Raw genomic sequence first — 20,691 nt, forward strand, 5'->3', positions numbered from 1 at the left:
CTTTTTTGTTTTTGCCATGTAAATAATAAAACTGTTAAATAACCATTTGTATTCAGAGTAATCACCAAAGCTGGGCACTAACTAGTTAGAATGTTCAAGTTAAGTTAGAAAGCTACTTTTTAAGTAATTTTCTAACGTAACTAGTTAGTTTTAATGCATATTAACTTTGTAACTTAACTAGTTGAACTTAATGTGTAAAATAATCTAAATTTAACTCGTTAAAACCAATAAGTAACAAGTTGTTCCTGTAGTTTTTTTTCAGATAATAATATATTAATACATATGATTATTATTAAATATTTTCAATTTTCAATTTTATAACAAAAATATGTTTTGTCATTATTTCTTATCGATTCTTTACATTAATATTTCTTGTAATACACTGTTTATAACCACAACGCATAATATTATAGCCTATAGTGGCTAAGGATATAAATAATATATATAGGCGGTGGTTTAAACTGTATATGGTGGAAATGCAAAGGTAATGACGATAAATTCGGTGAATTTTTGTGGTGTATATACTGTTTGTATATTTATTATTTTGTTAAAATTACTATATTCTAATGAGTTATGATATTCCAAAAAATGAAAGTTATTACTTATTACCTACCTACCTTTGCTTTGGTAATCGCACACCACAGTTGTACATATCTACTATCTACTATCTGCTTGTACCAGAGTTGTGTTGTTAATGTAATATTTATTCTTTGTTGCTGTCGTATGTATTACTTAATTAAAAAGTAAAATAAATAAGCCGATTAAGTTTTAAGATCTTGAGAAATAACTAAGATACTTTATTTATCGCGCCAAATTATCATATTCACATACATATAGATATTAATAATATCTATTTTTATAATTGATAGAAAAATTGAATTTATTTATTTAATTATCTATAACGTTTTATATTTATCTTTATCTTAAATTGTTTAGATAATTTTTATATGTCCGTACTCAACAGTCTACACTAGTGAATAGGTGTTATGTTATAACTCAATAGGTTCATAGTATAAATATTTTGAAAATGTCATTGCGTAAAGTAAAATTTGTAATATATATAATACTGATAAACATAAATATCTTAATTCCTCACGAATAATAATTTTAAATTATAACAGTATGATAAATATTGTTTCTTATTCATCATTCAAATATATAATTTTGTTCAAATTTGAACTTCAAATGCATATAAAAAGATACATATATTTTTGATATTTTTATACAGACATAATATACCCTTTGTAAGATCTTGTGATAATTTTTTTAGCTTTTTGGCCCAAAATCTTAAAATTTCACAATTTCTGTTAGTTTGTCCCGAATATTAATCAAAATATTAGAAATTTTTACTTTTGACCGACCAAAGTACCAACTAAATCCATTTTCAAACCAGAAAATCCCATCCTTTCCTCAAAAAATAAGAAAATTAAAGCCATTTACTTCATCACAAGATGATGATCCAAAAAAAAAAACACATTGTTGTACAATATATAAAATTTATACATTCATTATAATTTCAAAAATTTTAAATAATAAAAAAATGTTAATATTATTTACTATTTTAGTAAATAGAAAAACAATTTTGTTATTTAAGACACTAATGATGAATTACATAAACAATCACCAAAAATTTAATGAATTTATTTTAAATTAAGTTAAAGGTCTCTTAAACATGATTTAGTGGTCTGTGTTTAGTTTATTACGTTTTAGTAAATTATTGCAACCAGTCATAAGCATATTGGTATGTATAATATTTAATCATATCTCAGTAAAACATATTATCACTATATGTAGTTTACAGTGACATAATGTTTTAACTTCAAATGCAGTAATTTATGATCTGATATGCTTCAATATGAAAATACGGTATTTTTAATTCTAGTTAATAGACACTACTTTATCAAAAGTAATGAAAGTTAGTTAAAGCTAATTCAGGAACAAAAATGATAAACAAAATCAACATAAACACTAAAAATGATATATTCTTAAAAAAATATACAATATTAACTATATCATGTAAATATATATATATATATATATATATATATATATATATAATTTTTTTGTATTTTTACATTTGATAATAATAATTACAATAGTATTGATAAAATTGAATAATAAATAATATAATATAGTAAATACAGTAATATTATAATAATATTATAAAATACTTTTAGAAATCGAAATTATATTCGTTTTACACAAAAATGTACAAACAACATTTTATAATTATATAATATAACTTTTTTTACTTAAATTTCTTTACTATTTTTTTCAACTCAAATAAATTTTTTAAAACAAAATAAAAAAATTTAACTAAGAGTTTACAATAAATTAAAAGTATATATAAAAAAAATAGTAATTAAAATGATCATAATAATAATAATAATAATAATAATAATATGAAATGTTTGATTGTTTAAACAATATTAATCCTTAAATATATTGTATACAATGTATTGCTCTAAGTAGATCTTGAATAATTTGTGAACCAATTTAGTGATTGAAATTGTTCGAAACTCATGATCGAAAAAATATAGTGTGATGCTTTATATAAAGCGGTAAAAATTAAAATTAAAACACGATGGTACAACTATTCAACGATAATAATTTAAACGCTATTACTTTCAACAATATAACAATACAATATAATAGAAAATAAACTATAGTTTAATATTCAACTATAATAAATCACAAATTTAAGAAATGTACTTATTAAATATAATATGATGATGAAAAAAAAAAAAAAATGAAATACTCTTAAATTAATAATTAAGATTTCAGTAAACCTTTAATGAAAAAAAAAAAATTTACTAAACTTTAATGGGATGTTTAAGTGCGATTCTAAGAACTATTGTTTCAATAATATTATTATTTAGTTAGTCAAAGGTGTACTTGAAGCTCCTAAGTTATCAATCTCTCGTTGAGCTTTAGATATTTTTACTTTATCTTTAGGTGTACCGTCTTCTCCAGTTTCCATAGCAAACATTTTCATTTTCTCTTTAAAGCTTAATTTTTCTGGCACTGTACTACCCGCTTTGTTAGACATTTGTTGTTTTTGTTGCTCAGCTAATAAACGCTGTCTTGGATCCCTAAAATGTAATAAAATTAGTTATACTTTTCTTACTTATACTTGAATAAATATTTATTAATAGTTTTATTTACCTGTATACTTCTTGTGATCCAATCACACCTGGCGTATTACCACTGGTAAACTGAATGTCTGGACTCCGTGGTGATGCTAACATTGTTTCTGCCTGATCAATGAAATTCTATAAAAAATTACAGGAAAGTATTAATTCATTATTAATTATTTAAACATATAAAAAAAATATTTATATATATATATATGTTGAAACCACTTCATGAAATCATTCTTTTTATGAATTGCACAGTGTTAAATTGTAGTGAACATTTCATGAATTAAAAACAAATTTTTTAAACTTTTTGAAATTCGAAAATATTTCAAGAAATGGTCACTTCAATTTAACACCGTGCAATTTTTTTTCACAATGTAATTGTTCACTTTGTGTACCTACTAAAATACAACATTTAACAGAAACATTAAATTTGATTAGATTTATTTGGTGATTTCAAGTACTCGTGTATCATATTAATTAATTAACAATATTATAATTATTTTTTATTTATTAGAGCAGGAAAATGAATTGTGACAACGATTGAACAACTGTTACATTTTAAGCTACTTTTAAAACAAACATACAGAAATTATGATGCAGTCATAAATTTTGAATTCTTAAATTACAGCATTGCTACGAAATATATTAAAAATAATATATTATAATATCATTATCTTAAATTTATTTTAGAGTAGGTAGGTATCCCTCATTATATCTTCCTTATCTTTTTTTTTATGTATTCAGTAACTTTTCTTGGCCATTATTAATACATCGTATTTTTGCAAAACATAATAATCACGTCTTTTCATAACATCCCTACTAAAAGAAAAAAAAAATTGTATTTATTAAATTTAAAAATAAATATAAAAACCTACTTAAAAATAAATTAAAATTAGAAAGAGTATTAATTTAACAGACTATCAAAATAATGTTACTATAAAAATAACGATATTAAATTACGATATCATTTCTGTTATGAGTATAAATGACAATAAATAAAAATATTACCTAGATTTCAGTAATTATATAAAAAAAATTATAAAAAATGCTCTTAAAATTTAAAAAATGATCTGAAACTTTATAGGTATTATTCTTGTGTATAAACTCCTTGTACTACCTATAACTGATTCACCACAACGTATTTTAGTAGGTACACAAAGTGAACTACCACATTTGTTCAAGTTGTATTTTGAGGTCAGGGATTCCTAAGATATTTGTGTTTAAGTTTGTCAAACCGAAATATGTGTTTGTTTTGAAAGTAATAAATAATAGTAGTAAATACACTATATTATTATAAAAAATAATAATATTATTTCCGTTAAATATTGTAATTCAGTACACAAAGTGAATTACCACATTGTGAAAAAATTACACAATGTTAAATTGGAGTGACAATTTCTTGTAAAAGTGACTATTTTGTGAAATATTTTCGAATTTTATGAATGTAAAAATCTGTTTCCATTTCATGAAAAGATCAATTTCACAAAAAGGCTAGGACATATACATGATAATTGATAATGCTAATAAATAATCAATTCTTACGTCAGGATCTTCAATAATTTTCTCCAACGTTGGAGATGGAGGTGACGATGGTATTGATGTTGGATCTTGGAATGATACACGTTTAGGTGTGGTATTTGCATTTGGTGTAGTTACTACTCCATTTGGTGTTGATGTAAGAACTTGTGGTCTAGGTGGTGTTGCTTTAGTTTCCACTTGACTCATGATGGCATATGAAGATCCACGCTCAGGTGGCTGTGGTGGATCATTGTTGTTGGGACCACCCAGTAAATTGTCCAGTCGTTGAGATGGTAAACTTCCTTGTGAAGCTAAACTATAACCATAACCAGAATTATCCAATGATAAATTGTTAGGTGGATTCACGGAACGGTTAAATCTATTAGGTGTATTGTTATTATATGATTGATTCATTAGCTGTTGCTGTTGTTGTTGATACTTAAGTTCTTCTTCCTGAAATACAAAAATCAGACATGTGAAACCGGGTTAGCGTGACTATCATGATATCAGCATTTAATATTTATTCTATAAACCTGTACAATTATTATCATAAATTATATTAAGTACTTGTCTAATATGCTATCTATTACATATTTGATGGCTTAGCATACTATATCCACAACTGTATAGGTATTTACTAAATAGTATTATACCTGTATATAATTTGTAATTTTGCAATAAAGACTTTATCATTTTGCATGTTTAGTTACCTAGTCTATCAGTCTGTGTTTTTAATTGTAACATGTCACCAAATCTACTTGATTATACTGTAGTTCTTTAACCCTAACTATTAACTAACTTCTGATACTTTTAAATTAAAAGAATATTTTATTATTACCTATTATTATCGAATTAAAAATTATATTTTAGAGACAGTGGTGTAGCCAGGGGGAGGACTGAGGAGGTCGCACCCCCCTTATAAATTAAAATCATTATAACAAACCTTTCTTTTGATTTTCAATTCTGCTTCTCTCATGGCTTCCATCTCCACTTGTTTTGTTTTCATTTCTTTTAGTCTTCTTAACCGTTCTTTTTCATCAGTAATTCTTTTAAACAATAATAAAAAATATGTTATTACTCAGCACTAACTAAAATTCATAGTAAATATAAGCATACCCATTGGATGGTACAGGTTGTGGACCCCTTTGTGAACCATTCATGTAACTAAAATTATTGTTTGGAGTCCGAACTGTATTTGCAGGTGGCCTCCTATCACTTTGTTGCTGAGCACTTCGCATCAACTGCTGAACTCTTTCATTCGCCTCCTAAATCAAGATTTAATTGATGTTAATAAATTTATAAATAATCAAATAATATCATAAATTTAAATGTTAAAAATTATTAATTTTACTTGATCATCATCATCATCATCTTCTCCTTCTTCTTGAGCCCTACGCTCGAATTCCTTCTCTAACCTTAGAGCCCGCAACTGTTCTTCTTGGCTTACAGTTCTGTTTTGTCCAAGCGCAACAAGTTCACTCATTTGTTGATCACGCCACATTCTAGCAGCTTCTCTCCTACGTTCTGCTTCTTTTTCTTTTTCTTCTCTTTGCCACGGATTAGTTCCCTGATATGGATATTGCTTGGATGGCTCGGTTGGGGTTTGATAGAAACCACCTCTTGGTGGTTCACCACCACTGGCCATATATCGGTTAGGCTCATTACGTGGGGGACTTGTCTGGTACAATGGGTGAGTTGAGGTTGGTGGTGGAGGAGGTGGTGGTGGTGATTCTCTGTATGCAGGTGGCATGGGTTCAGGAATTGTAGCTCTCATAGGCTGATTAAATTGTTGAGAACGAACAATATCTTGTTGTGATTTTATTTGATCTCCGAGGTACGGGGTAGGCTTGGCTTCCTGGTAACCGTGATAAGGCTGAGCACGGTTAGGTGGTGGTCTTTGTTGTGTGGCATATTGGTGAGGAGACATAACTCCACTTGATCTCATTTCACGTCTACGAACTTCTTCAGTCATCTCTTGCAATTTTGCATCTTGTCTCAACATATCCCGTGATGATTGAGAACGCATTGTCATTCCCTGTTAACCACAAGTATTAAGTACATTTATACCAGATACTGATGAGACAAAAACACAAGATCAATATTCTTACTTGATTCTGTAAATTGTAACTATCCTTATTAGATATATATGCAGATGTTGGTCTGTCTTTCAAATGTTGTGTGGCATCTGAGCTTTGTCTGCTTTGCAACGATGATTGCGAACCTCTAAAACTCTTTTGTAATTGATTAGGAGTTCTGAAAATATTTACATATTAAATATTAATTTGAATTTATACATTTGAATTCTCAAACAAACATACCTTTCATCGGGTGGACTTGGCAATTTTCCAGACGGTCCATATCCATTTTGATCTTGGTTTCTGTATATTTGATTAACGTTTTGATAAAAACGTTCACTAGTTGTTTCTGGAGTAGGACTATTATATTGTTGTTGCATCAACAGCTGTTGCTGTACATGCTGTTGGTATGCAGGATGCTGTTGTGGTTGATATACACTTGGGTGTACCGATGGTGATCTTTCTGGATGATAGTTTCCGTTTAAGAGATTTGGATTAGATGGTTGACGAATAGCTATTTGAGAGTGTGGACGAGGATCATTTAGATTTTGGCTAGACCTAAAAACATAATGATTTTTATTAAAAATGAAATAGATAAGTTATTGTGAAGCGCAATAAAATAATTTTTTAAACTAGTTTTTACCGAGATCTAAGTGTATTTTGTTGATGAAGATTATATGTAGTTGAAGTGCGATTGTATCCAGGATTAAATACTTCGTGTTGAGTAGGTGGTCTACCGACTACGGGAGTTACGGATGTGCTAGCCCCTTCAACGCCTGTAAACAAAATGTAAGTGTATTAAAAATATATCAATAACTTTAAAATGATCAGTTATACATAATATTTAAATTTGGAAAAAAACTTACTGTGAAGAGAAGGGACGGATTTCGAACTTTGAATTTGTGACAGATGGTGAGGTGGTGGACCTCTGGAGTTGATGTTTTGTTGTTCGCTCAACACCCGAGACGGTAAGTCCCGTTCGCTCATACGACGAGGACCTAGTTTAAAAACAATACAAATTATCATATCATACTTAACATAAAAAATATAATTTGACTAAGCATTCAACTAAATAAAATAAACATTCAATAAATAATAACAATCAATGCAAGACTACATAGGTACATTCAGCTTTTCCAATTTTATCAAATAAAAGCAAATCAGTAAGAGTACAGTATCAATAAACGACAATACTTAATAAATGTAATCTTTAAAAAGTCAATTTCAAAGGTCCCTGAACTTAAAAAATTAAAACCATTAAGTGGCCGCTACACCAACATTTGTTTTCTCTGCCTATCTCCCACATAATATAAGAACAAAGATATTCCGTATTTCCACGATTCCTGTGTATTTGCCGGATAGATTTTTAATATTTACATCTTTAAATAAGTTATTAATGGTTAAAAATAATCAAAATTATTTTAAATTAAAATATGATTACATTTATAAAAAATATAAATATTAAAAATGTGTCCGGCCAATAATCGTGGAAATACGGAATATTTGTATTCCTATATTATCGGGGAGGTAGACAGAGAAAACAAATGTTGGTATGGTGGCCTCTTTAATACAATTAAAATTGTTAAAAATGTGTTACAATAAAAAAAAATCAAATCTATAATAATACATAATTGACTGTTATATATTATAACTATTTCGATTTTTGAGTATAAGATAATATTAAATTGTATGATATCTTAAGTTAAATAAAATAAAATGTTTTTAAGTGTCAAACCTAATTTCAAATTCTCCAAACTTAAAGATCATAAATGGATCAGTCGTAATATATAAATTTAAAAGGCAAGAAAACACCAAAACTATTATTTTACTATAATACTTTGTAAAATGTTTCATTTCTTGAAAATTAAAAAATTAACATATCAAAACTATGAATAAATAAATTAATAAGTTTATGATATAAATATAATAAATAAATAAACATACAAGTCACGTAAAACTTTCATTAACATAACAGCCATAAAAAAAATAAAGATGATAAAAAAATATGAAAATTAAGATAGGTACACTTAAAGTTTAGGTAAGTAAATAGATACATTAAATACAATGAATATTAAGTGTAATGTGCGAGATAAAATTGTGATTTGTGTTTCAATCATTCAATAAAATAATTATTTAAACGCAATATGATAAGACATTTTCTTTCCACATAACAGAAAAGGCATATAGTGCCTGGGAACAATATTGTATTGTGGTTTTGAATTAATCTACTGTTTGATGAATTAATACCATTTTTTAGTAGTGATTTACCTTATATTTATATTGAAATTGATAGTGTATAATTTATTAATAATTCCCTGCTGTGTATTATATAATCCCAATAACATTATTTGCTTTCACTCTACACAATCATCCTAAGATCAGAAAATGTCCAGTTCCCATAATGGTGTATTTATAAAAAAAAAATTAAAAAACGTGTAGTTTTTAAACTTTTAAACAAAATCTTTTTTGATTTAAAAACTATATAATAACATGCAGATGGTAAGGTTATTAATATAATACTCAGCAAATGCAATTAATCACGATACAACGAAACATAATAATAAATTGATTAAATTATATAAATATTATTCAAATATCCTATTGCATATTTTAGATTTTAGGCACTAAATGTTACAAGTGAATTTTAACTTTTACTATTCCAATCATTACAAAATATAAAATTTGCCCTTAAGAATAGTTAAATTGTTTGAGGAGATTGTTGTATGAATAAATATGTATTTTGCAATTCACCGAGTTCGCTTTATATATATATACAAATACTAATTAGTATGATTTATTAATTACTTTTCATGATTTTAACAAAAATACAAATTCAAGGTGATTATTCTTTTAAAGCAGCCGCGATGATTTAAGATAGTTCGTTAAAACTTTACGAAAAACACAGAATTCGCTATAATTTTTGTTTTTGTTTATAATCGTTCATTTATTTTATCCAACTTGAAAATGTTTTTTTTTTTTTTTTTTTTTTTTTTAATTACCACTGCGAAATTCATCATTTTTTAGTTTTGTTTTAGACGGGAAATATTTTTGGTGTAACCGTAATTTCAAAAAAAAAAAAAAATGTAAAAAATGTAAAAAATAGTTACCCACACAATAAAAGAACACGAGACGATAAGTATCAGGCAGTGGCTGTGGTGAAAAAAAAATAAATACATTTGCTATGCAAACGATTTTAAATGTATACATTCATGACACGATAAATGTATTTACTATACGACACGATCGATATTTAATCAAAACATATTAATTCGTTATTATTAAGAAAGTAAAACGCTTACGCGTAAAATATAACATTAAAGCTAGAATATTTATAAACCTAGAAATCACTACTGAAATAATTTTAATATTTAAAAAAATGCAGTAACAATTTAAACAACTAATTGATTAATAATATTTTCATCGATGATTTATCTCGTAAAAATAATTGACATGGACAAAGATTATATTATAGTACCAACTTTAATACATAGATTTCTTCTTTCAATTAGGCAGCAAGCGAAGTTTTACTTACATTTTGACCTAGAAAGACGATGTATATATACTTAGTAAAATTCTTTCTCCGAATTTTAATTTAATGATTATCCCTTCACAAAACTCATCCCGTGGACATTTCTTGCTACGCGCCAGTGCGAAGGTAATTTAACAGTTCTACACTATGTTGTATACCAACTATTGAATTCTAAGATACGGCTACATAAAAATACAACAAAGCAATACATAAGTTACACACCAAGCAAAGCCATATAGCCGAAAAACTATGACTACAAAATAAGCAAAAGCTAGCGGAATTTTTTTTTCGTTCGTTCGTTCTTCTATATGTACAATTTTTTTTTTTTTTGTTACAAGTGTGTATTTCAGTGCTCACAGCGAATTATTATGATTATCGGGTGGTTCTGCAGACGAACAACAACCTGCAGCACTGTGTTGTGACGATGACGACGACGGCGCCGGTACGTCTTTATTACCGACGACGCGCCAGAGGTCTGCCAACGCGAAGCCGCTACTTCTCGATTCTAACTTTCTTAACCTCCTAATCCGCCTGCCTTTTAATCCGGTGCGGAGAACTCTCCGTAGCCCGTCCTTGGGCGGCGGTAGCGAAGATGATGAATCGGACGATCCGCCGTCAGAGTCGTGCGACTGCGGTGGTTCTTCGTCGTCCAAGAGCGTATCCTGATGCTCTTGGTTCCAACGCAGCACGCCTCCCACACTAGCTGACTTCATCTTCATCAACAGTAGCTCCTTATTGGCCATATAATCCCGGATGGCTTCTCGCCGCCGGTTTTTCTTCGCTAGTAGTCCGTCCCGAAACTCTTTTTCCGTTTTCTCTACGTCTAGAAACACAACGTTTTTCACTTGGTCGTACACGTCCACACTTGAGTATCGCCTGTGAGACCGGCAAAACTTTGACACGGACACTGTGTCCGAGCTCTTGCTGTAATTTACGGTGGCGGCTCGTTGATCAGCTACTGCCGGTTGCCAGTTAAGATTGGTCTGTGGTTGCTGACATCCGCCCTTCAGCCGATGGTAACGGGTCACTGCTGCATCGTCGCCACAGGCACAGTCGACACCACCACTGCCATCGATTGAACTCAAGGAACTGTCGAATGCAACGCTCTTCCTAAAAGACCGTCGCCGGTTTTGCGTCGCATTCGACAAAGTACGTTGCTGTTGCTGATGCACGTCGGTTTCGCCGTCACTCGTCACTTCGGTCAACACGACGCCACCGCTCCTGTTATTCAGTCTATCGTCACTGACGCTCATAGGCCGTATGAACACCATTCGGATAGGTTGACGGACCACTTCGTAATCATCACCGCTACTCGTAACATCCACACCACCAACGCCAATTCCGCCATCGGACGACGATGACGAGGACAACGAAAAATTGTTTTCGCGATGATGACGAAAGTGACGGTCAGAAGTCGCAGACTCGCCGAAAAAATCAGGTTCGGATCTGTAGTGTCGGGGTGTGATCACGCCGATCTCACCCAACCTGGAGAACCTCCGTGTTAGCTCAGCCACTTTACCGTAGTTGACGATCTCGTCCGTGTCCAATGAACTGGATCGTTTACCACGTAGTCTAGCCGCGGCCGCGGCGGAGGTCAACTGCAACTGACCAGCACCACTAAAGCGATGGTCGTCACCCGCAGAAGAATCCGAATGAACGTCTTGGCTAAACCGCCGAACTTTGGTCAGGAAATTTCCCGTTACGATGTCTTCGAGTTCACGGAGCACTTTGTCCCGTTCTTCAGACGAAAGCTTGTCCCGACTTCCTGCGATTTCTTCCGCAGCATCTTTATTTCGGTTGTTTTTGGCACTTATGACGGACGGTGACGATGAAGACGACGACAACTTGAGCGATTCGCCTTCGGTGCAGTTATCGCCACCGCCGCCTTCACCGCAACAACACTCGTTATTGACTATACCATCGCACACATTTTCATTGGAATCGAAATCTGGGTCTTTGTATGACTCGACAGCGCTAGCGTCTTCCACGTCACAGTTGATCAGCTTGGCCTGGTGTTGTTGAAAGATGTCCTCGCACAAGCACAGCTCGTTTTCCGGTGGTATTTTATAGCATTTCTTACGAACGTCCGGCACTGACAGATAATCGGACGGGGGTTTGGAAGAGGGCATGTGCCCAAAGCGGGGTTGCGTGGGATCCCTGCAGCACGCTACATTTGTTCTACCTGCAATACCACCACCACCAACACCTATAACCCACACACAATTCACCTGATAAAGATAGCACGTCCGTCATCCAAGTAGTTATCACCTCTTCGTCGCTACATTCGTGTATGTCATGCATCGATAAACTGCCTTGCGGGATTTTTGCTTTCACGCGGGGTTGATAATCAGATATTGGCCTTTCCCTACGGACGGAATCTAACAACGGGTGATTTTTAGTCGTAAATTTATATTACACGGTCGGCCTTCTAATGATGTTTCTATATTTCATTTCAGTAGAGGTTTCTTTAGTCGAAAGAAATACGCGCCGAGTCATTTATTTTGCTTTTGCTAACGTTACACGAGAATGATTTATAGAAAGCGATCGACTCACGATACCATGTGTCGATTTATATTAAGCAAGTTAGTCATAGATATGAAAAACAAATCATTAGTAGAAGTGGAAATAGTAGTTTTAATCGATTAAATCGTCTCGACGGGTTTGTTCACAAATCACCAACAAAAGCATTTTTATCAACATCTCGGTTATAGGTACAACAACATTCTCGTGTTATACAAAATAATATTAATGAAATTATATATATAAATAATTATGTTTTTTATCTTACCTCTAGTCATGACAGGAGATGGCTGAGAAAGTAACGTAGCCAGACCATGGTGTATAGCACCTTGTTTGGCTACTTCTAATGACACTATCGGTCCTGTGCGTACCAAATATTCTGCTGCCCTAAATTAATAATTTAAAATTATTTAGGGAAATTTAGAAAAATTATGTTACTTACTTTTCTTGAGTGATACCGACAAGACTTTGTCCATCAACTTTTAAAAGCTGATCGCCGGCCTGAAGTCTTCCATCCTAATAAAAATGAATAACAGCATTTAATTAATATTAGCAATAAATTACAGATATTAAATCAAAATAGTATTGTTATTAATACACTTACCGCATCCGCGGCGCCTCCTTTCACTACAGATTTTATGTAAATGCCTAATCTTTCTTGGCCAGCGCCCTGAAAACAACGGTTAAACAAAAATACTTAATACCATATGCTACTTCAAATCATACACACAGTGACTTACTTTTGCCGCCACAATGCTCAAGCCCATTCCGTTGTTGGACTTGTGCAATCGTATTGTTTGTACGTCTGGTTCAGGTGCTTGCATAGCATAACCACCACTCCTATTACTTAACGCACTCGGACTTCGGGCCTATTAGAAATTTAAAAAATCGATTATAATGTATTTGATGTATATAATTATTTTAGTATAAACAAATGTATTGAACGTTACATTTGGCAAAAAATAGACGGTCCACAGTCCAGACGCGTTTGAGTGAAGTGTCAGGCGACACATACCGGCTTGTTGGAGAGGTTGAATAAATTCAATGAGACCTGGGGGCACGCCTCTAGCCACTTCATAGCTGAACCCTTCTTCAGGCTGTACAAATGTGATCATGAGTTCGTCTTCTTCCTCTAGCCGTATCTCACGGCCGTCAGATCGGGCCAGCTCATCGGCCAAATTTTCAGCAACCTATAAAAAAAAACCAAAAACTAATTAGTTGAGTACGATAATATAAATGTTTTCTTTAGGTATAGAATTCGCTTAAGAAATTTGCGATAAATAGCAGTTCAAAATATAATTAAATATATTATAATATTAAACCATTACCCGAACAACGTTGTCAATGAGTTCATGAGGTAGTCTCGGTTCGTCGGGTGCTGGTTGGTATTTAACCAACAGGGCTTTGAGCTGAAGCGAATTAAGCTTGAAACACGTAGAAGTGATACTTGCTAAATCTTCGCCGGTATATTTTGGAGCCTAGACAATAACGACGAGTAAAAGATTAATATTATACGGCAGCCCTGTGGCTCGTTCAACAAGTATGTCTGTCACTCACGTGCAGTAAGTCCGCAGCTTGCGAAATCAGCGCCAATTGACAGTCGGCAGAAACTTCTAAACCCTGTCTTTCGGCCCACGCCTGCAAACGACCTATACGCGACTTTAAACGCGCACCCCACGCGCGTGTGTAGTAACTTGTATCAGCGGTGATCAGACGATTAAACGCCCAAGCATTGATGAATCTAAATACTTGATTGTATACTTGAATAGTTAGAGACGCGTTCACACGACCTTCACGAAGTGTGGTCATCATCGTACCAAGCTTACTGACAATCTGTTTAAATGGTAAAACGTCAAATTATTACAGTACAATACACTATACTTGTGTCAATTGTATAGATTAGTTAAAAGTTGAAAAAAAAAATATGGCGTTAAATCGACAACAATCAAACGATGATTTAATATAAATAAAAATAAATACAACGAACCGAATTAGCGGGTAAGTGTTCATTATCGGCATCCGCATTATCTGCAAAAAGATCAGGCAACACGGACATCAGTTCTTCCAGTATACACTCGACAATAAATCTGACAAATATAAAAAAAATTAATACGAAATTCTTTTACAAAATTAAATTAAAACAATTAACTACCGCATAGCCGCTTGCTGAGTATCATGGAGCATTTCAATGGTCTCTGTTAAAAAATTAGACAAATGGCGATCGCTATGTAAAAATTGTCGTAATTCAGTGACGATGGCGAGCCAAAATGACAGTAAAGTCAAATCATTTTGTTTTCCCTAGACAAAATTATTGTCCCCATTGTATTATTTAAACAATATAATAATAATATGGACATGGATATTACATGTAAGCACTTACCTGTATCATAGTATATAGTATAGTAGCGACTTTAGCGAAAGTCAATGATAAACGATTGGCTCGTTCCATCGGTGTGACATCAGGTCGATACGAAGTCGACGCCCTATACCTAGCCAATAGGTACAGACAATAAGCGGGAGCGTGTTTGAACGTCAACGTCGACGGATCAACGTCCATGGTGACTGCATGGATCCACGCTTCTTCAGTCTCTTCTCGTACTTCTAGGACGCAGGGTAAAATGTTGTCTGCTACCGGAGCAGTGCTGGTACGACCATATACAGCAGACAATCTAAAATGATGTCAAAATCATTTAAAAATACTTTATTATACATAACTGTTGAACGCCACTGAACGCAGAGATATTGTACTAAGTATACACGCATGATATTATTATTAGCCAATATCGTCATTAGTAAATAAAAATGAGTATATGTAGTGTGATTTAAAAATAATAATACCGATTGCCATCACGGCTGCTTGTGATCGATCTCTGTGATCTAGTGTCATCCTTATTTCCTTGGCTAGAAGTGGATCGCGTTTCAATATTACCGTCCACATCAAAAGTTGTCTCAAAGTTTTGTTGCATAACAGCTGAGTGCTGAGTGTTGTCTACCGACCCACTAATTAAGTGTTAGAAGAAACAAAAACAAAAAAATAATAATGAACTAAAAACCAAACGCACGTGCAAAAAAATAAATATCAAGCAATTAAAATTTATATAATAGTGAAGTATAATCGCGGTGTAACAGGCGATTGCGTCTGTGGACGAAATTATAATATTTATTATTTACCTATCGTAATAGTCTTGAACGTTTCGCAGGGAATTGTTACGAGGTCGCGGCCGTTCATCGTAACATGGATCCAAGAACCTAAGATTGTTCAGTCGTCCGAATTTCACTATTGACCCGTTCTACACCGGACAAAAAAAAACAATCATTTTTATTATTTAAAAAAAATTTAGTAACTCCTCGACTATGTGTATCCATTGGTGGTGGCCAATGCGTGGTTCGAAATATTATACCCGGAGTTCTAAAACATATCATCCCAGAATATTTGTTCCCAGTTCACTCATATTATCCTAAATAATTCATTCTAATGTCTTTCATAAATATAATAAAAATAAAATTATATTGTTTGACAATGGAATAAGATCATAGGACTAACCAAAGCTAAAACAAAATAATATAATATAATATAATAGTTTATACTTTTTATTTTTTTTTATAGTAATGTAGTTATAGTTAGCCTTTAGGAGATATTATATTAAAATAAATACATGCGATAAGTTTTCTTTGTTTATTTCTTAGCACCTGCATAATAACTTACGGTGCTGCTCACCGAGACCATCTCCCAATCTGACCACCACTGCAAAGATATAATACACACCATACACAAAAACTTACCTGAAGTATAGTGGTCTCGAATATCCGTTGCCCGCCGACATACGTTTCCGCGTCTCTGCTACAGGGCGTCACGGTGACAATGCCCTCTGTGTGCGCAATTACGCAATGTCGGGGTTGGATGTTGGGACCATTGAGTTGAAGACATTGAGCATTACTAGGTTGATTCTGTCTCTCGCAGCCCACTTCAGTCACGTTGGGATGAATTCGGTACCGTTTGGGATTCACCATTTCCATACCATCTGCGAGAAGATAAATATAGGTAACAATATATACTAATTTTTTTTTTTTTTGTTCAAATAAATCATAAGCGTTCAAAAATATATATTATTTGTGGTTTAAATAATTAATGTCATACGAGTACATATATACATACATACATACATACATACATACATACATACATAAATACATACATAAATACATACATACATACATACATACATACATACATACATACATACATACATACATACATACATACATACATACATACATACATACATACATACATACATACATACATACATACATACATACATACATACATACATACATACATACATACATACATACATACATACATACATACATACATACATACATACATACATACATACATACATACATACATACATACATACATACATACATACATACATACATACATACATACATACATACATACATACATACATACATACATACATACATACATAAATAAATAAATAAATAAATAAATACGGATACAAATATTAAATTATTACATAAATATAAATTACATTATTAATGAATGATATGTAGGAATAGGCTTTTAAATGACAAACATAACATACACGATATGATTAACGACCAAGATTGTACAATGTACAAAACGATAATATTATTATAATAATAACAATAGACACAAATGCACAGAATTCGTTAAAAAAAAAAAAAAAACTCAGCAATAAACGAATAACATTTCTCGTAAAAAATATATTTAAAGAATTAAAATCCTATTCTCATATAACTTCATGTAATACGCGTTTTTAGGCAAGTTTTAAATTACCAATATTAATTTCAGATAAAGTGATGGTCGAGGTCACTTTTATAATATAACGAAGTGTTTCATTCAGTTAACAGGTTCAATTAACGAAGCAATTCATGGTAAAGCTTTCACGACCGATGCGGAAAAAATAATTTAAAAGGTTTTTTTTTTTGTTAAGTTTTATTTCTTAGAATTACAAAAATAAAATAACTATAATACCTATTACCTATACATATTAAAATATATAGAATACTGACCAGCATTAAGCTCTAAAAAGAATGGTAATCTATCCAAACCGTCCTCATAACGGTATTCCAACATTTCACTAGTGCTGTTTTGTTGGTTCCACTTGTGTGTCGGTTTCTTTTTCCGTTTTCTAGGATGGTAATCGGCCGGCCTCCGTCGCACATGGAACATGATCGAACCTATAACATATAAACATTTTCATTTACTGATTTTATCTTAAAATATTTTGTTCTTACTGCATAAATATTAATTAAAACTATACAAATAATGAAAAATACTACATTGAACTAATATTATTTTTTTTTTTTAATTTAGGTAGGTACCTACTTTATTTTTAACCACCTTAATAGTTAGACTAACAACAATAGCTGAAAAATACCCTTGAAACCGTTGTTTTCTTTAATTTATGTAATAGGTATCTTAGTTTCTAAATAAAATCATTTTCTAATAATTTATTATCGATCCAAACATATGCTGTTGTTTGAATGTTATACCGTGTTTCGAGACTTAAATATCTTAATAACACGTTTTACATTCAATATCAAACGGCTGGAGCTGATTAAATATAAAAAGACTTGCGAATTTCCATGATTAAACAAATATAATATTATAAGTGTATTAAAAAAAAAGTCGGCACAATTACTTTATCGGAGGCGGCGTTATTAATATTATTATCGTTATCGTTTATTATGTGACATACCGGTGAAAGTGAAGACCGCGTGATCTACCCGTATTTCAAATAGTGACATATTAGGTACCAAATTTTTTATTTATTTAATAAAAAATCAAATGCTTTATAATACACTATAAACATATATTATTAAGTTTATTAACCTATTAATTTTAGACAATTTATTACTTATTGGTGTAGGTAGTCAAAATTAAAAAAAAAATATGTATTAAATTAAAACTTATATTTTTACCATATACTATTTGTATTTAATTTTAAAAATTATAAACGAACAACAAAACACGAACTGATAATGTTTTACAATGTCTAATAAGCAATATAATATTATTAATATACATAAAATATGGTAGTAAAACGGTTATAGGTAGGTAAAAACCAGTTATTTTATAATAAAATAAAATTATAAAGATAATCAAGCGTGCGCGCATGTGGACATAATAGATACTATCCAAGATACTATACATAAAGGTTTCGTTTTGGTAGGTCACATAACTAAACGAATTACCAGAAATGGTGATAACTGGCAAGTGGTAGTATATAATAAAGTTATTGTCTAAAGTCTAAAACTCTAAACAATAATAATAATTTACGATCTCGAGTAACAAACTTGGAGAAATGGGAAACAATAATTAGCTAACCTATAATCAAATAGAATACACGCTATTTTATCATATTATATATTAAGAGAACGATAATACAATTTAAATGATCCATCCATCTTTTACATTCAACTTGTTAAGTTAGGTGCATGACAATCGTTATTACAGTTGTTAGTAAGTCACACATTGAGAGTCAGGTGGTTAAAATATTGTTGCCAATAAAAACGCAGACTCGCGCCTTAAATATAACTACGTGAATTTACTTAACCCAAGACGGCGGTGATCGTTCACAGGAATAAACCACAACAGTGAAACCGTACTAAACCATTAGAAAAAAATGCTTACAGGCATACAGAGCCATATATATATATATATAATATACGCCACTACATAAGAATTATACAGTTTGCACACGTAACCCAATTTTAGACGAAAAAGCGATTGGTATTGTGTGTGTGTGTGTGTGTGTGTGTGTGTGTGTGTGTGTGTGTGTGTGTGTGTGTGTGTGTGTGTGTGTGTGTGTGTGATAAACATGACATCGACCCGACAAACAAAAAATAAAATATATAAAACACTAGATATATACAAATGCCTGAAGCTAGGGGTCGGTAGAGATCATAACACAACAACGATATAGCCGTTATTTTCTCCCTTCGGCCAACGGCGCCGGCCGACCACCAACACCCACGACTGGGAACTATATAATATATTCACCGTGCTGCTACAACCACCGTTTATACAACAGTAAACAAAAAAATCGACTTGGCACATCGCAGACGTAAACTTCCGAAAAAAAAACTGTCGTAAACAAGACACGTATATACGTCATAATAGCAGCTAGTCAGCCAGCCAAAATACAATGTAACCCATAACGCGTCAGCCGGGTGGTTACTAAGACAGACATGGGTGACGGGGGCAAAGTACACATACATTTTTTTGACCTATATAATATAACATTGTTATTGTTACTATTATTTTCCATTTCAGAAACATTGGAAGAAAGACGTACTACGCAAGCAAAATACTACTACAGGACGTCACATCGAAAATTCGAAACGTCTTATCATCCGTTGACGCCACTACACTGCATAGAAGAAAGTATGAACTGAAAAACTCAAAAAATGATTACGGCACACAATAAAAGTATAAATTATAATACTGTGTAATAATGACTATAACACCGTTAACGTTAAGATGCGAATCGTGTACAATTCCAGTAATTCCACGGTCAAGTCGGTGAAAATAAATCGTATTTTTGTAGTAGGTACCTAGTTTTCTCAACATTTAATTAAAAGACCCAAAGAATTTTTTTTTTGACAAATTTGTGTTTTTTTTTTTCATATTTGTTTGTAGTATTATCATATTGTTATACTAGAGAGTAAAAAAAAATTTTCCTGATGTTATATTTCCTCGATATTTAACCTACAATTATACTTTATTAAATGTATAGGTGTTAATTGTATTTATATAGATACTTTTTAAAATTTACAACAGTTAATAAATAAACATTGATGAAGACTATAATAACTTTATTGAAGAAATCTCAGTCCTAGAAATCACGAA

At 31.6% G+C, this 20,691-nt stretch overlaps 1 protein-coding gene across 3 annotated transcripts in view; it reads right to left on the reverse strand.

Moving 5' to 3' along the window:
• Positions 1-2,717: 2,717 nt before the first annotated feature.
• The window catches only part of LOC113550247 (afadin), a 62,357-nt gene continuing 44,383 nt past the window's right edge, over positions 2,718-20,691 (reverse strand). For 2 of the 3 annotated variants that reach the window (XM_026951977.1, XM_026951979.1), the window contains 25 exons: positions 17,850-18,017; positions 16,566-16,804; positions 15,954-16,072; positions 15,621-15,782; positions 15,163-15,451; positions 14,935-15,080; positions 14,770-14,869; positions 14,340-14,615; positions 14,111-14,260; positions 13,733-13,972; positions 13,523-13,651; positions 13,387-13,452; positions 13,225-13,298; positions 13,051-13,169; positions 12,491-12,640; positions 7,600-7,731; positions 7,377-7,509; positions 6,977-7,291; positions 6,767-6,911; positions 6,010-6,693; positions 5,775-5,923; positions 5,602-5,704; positions 4,683-5,111; positions 3,166-3,272; positions 2,718-3,092 (listed from right to left, as the gene is read on the reverse strand). In XM_026951977.1, the coding sequence (XP_026807778.1) occupies positions 2,876-3,092; positions 3,166-3,272; positions 4,683-5,111; positions 5,602-5,704; positions 5,775-5,923; positions 6,010-6,693; positions 6,767-6,911; positions 6,977-7,291; positions 7,377-7,509; positions 7,600-7,731; positions 12,491-12,640; positions 13,051-13,169; positions 13,225-13,298; positions 13,387-13,452; positions 13,523-13,651; positions 13,733-13,972; positions 14,111-14,260; positions 14,340-14,615; positions 14,770-14,869; positions 14,935-15,080; positions 15,163-15,451; positions 15,621-15,782; positions 15,954-16,072; positions 16,566-16,804; positions 17,850-18,017 (4,841 nt within the window). In that variant the 3' untranslated portion in view covers positions 2,718-2,875. The remainder of the gene's footprint in view (positions 3,093-3,165; positions 3,273-4,682; positions 5,112-5,601; positions 5,705-5,774; positions 5,924-6,009; positions 6,694-6,766; positions 6,912-6,976; positions 7,292-7,376; positions 7,510-7,599; positions 7,732-12,490; positions 12,641-13,050; positions 13,170-13,224; positions 13,299-13,386; positions 13,453-13,522; positions 13,652-13,732; positions 13,973-14,110; positions 14,261-14,339; positions 14,616-14,769; positions 14,870-14,934; positions 15,081-15,162; positions 15,452-15,620; positions 15,783-15,953; positions 16,073-16,565; positions 16,805-17,849; positions 18,018-20,691) is intronic. The other variant, XM_026951978.1, reaches the window with a different exon arrangement.

This window comes from Rhopalosiphum maidis, chromosome 1, assembly GCF_003676215.2.
Source record: "Rhopalosiphum maidis isolate BTI-1 chromosome 1, ASM367621v3, whole genome shotgun sequence".
Taxonomy (NCBI): Eukaryota; Metazoa; Arthropoda; class Insecta; order Hemiptera; family Aphididae; genus Rhopalosiphum; species Rhopalosiphum maidis.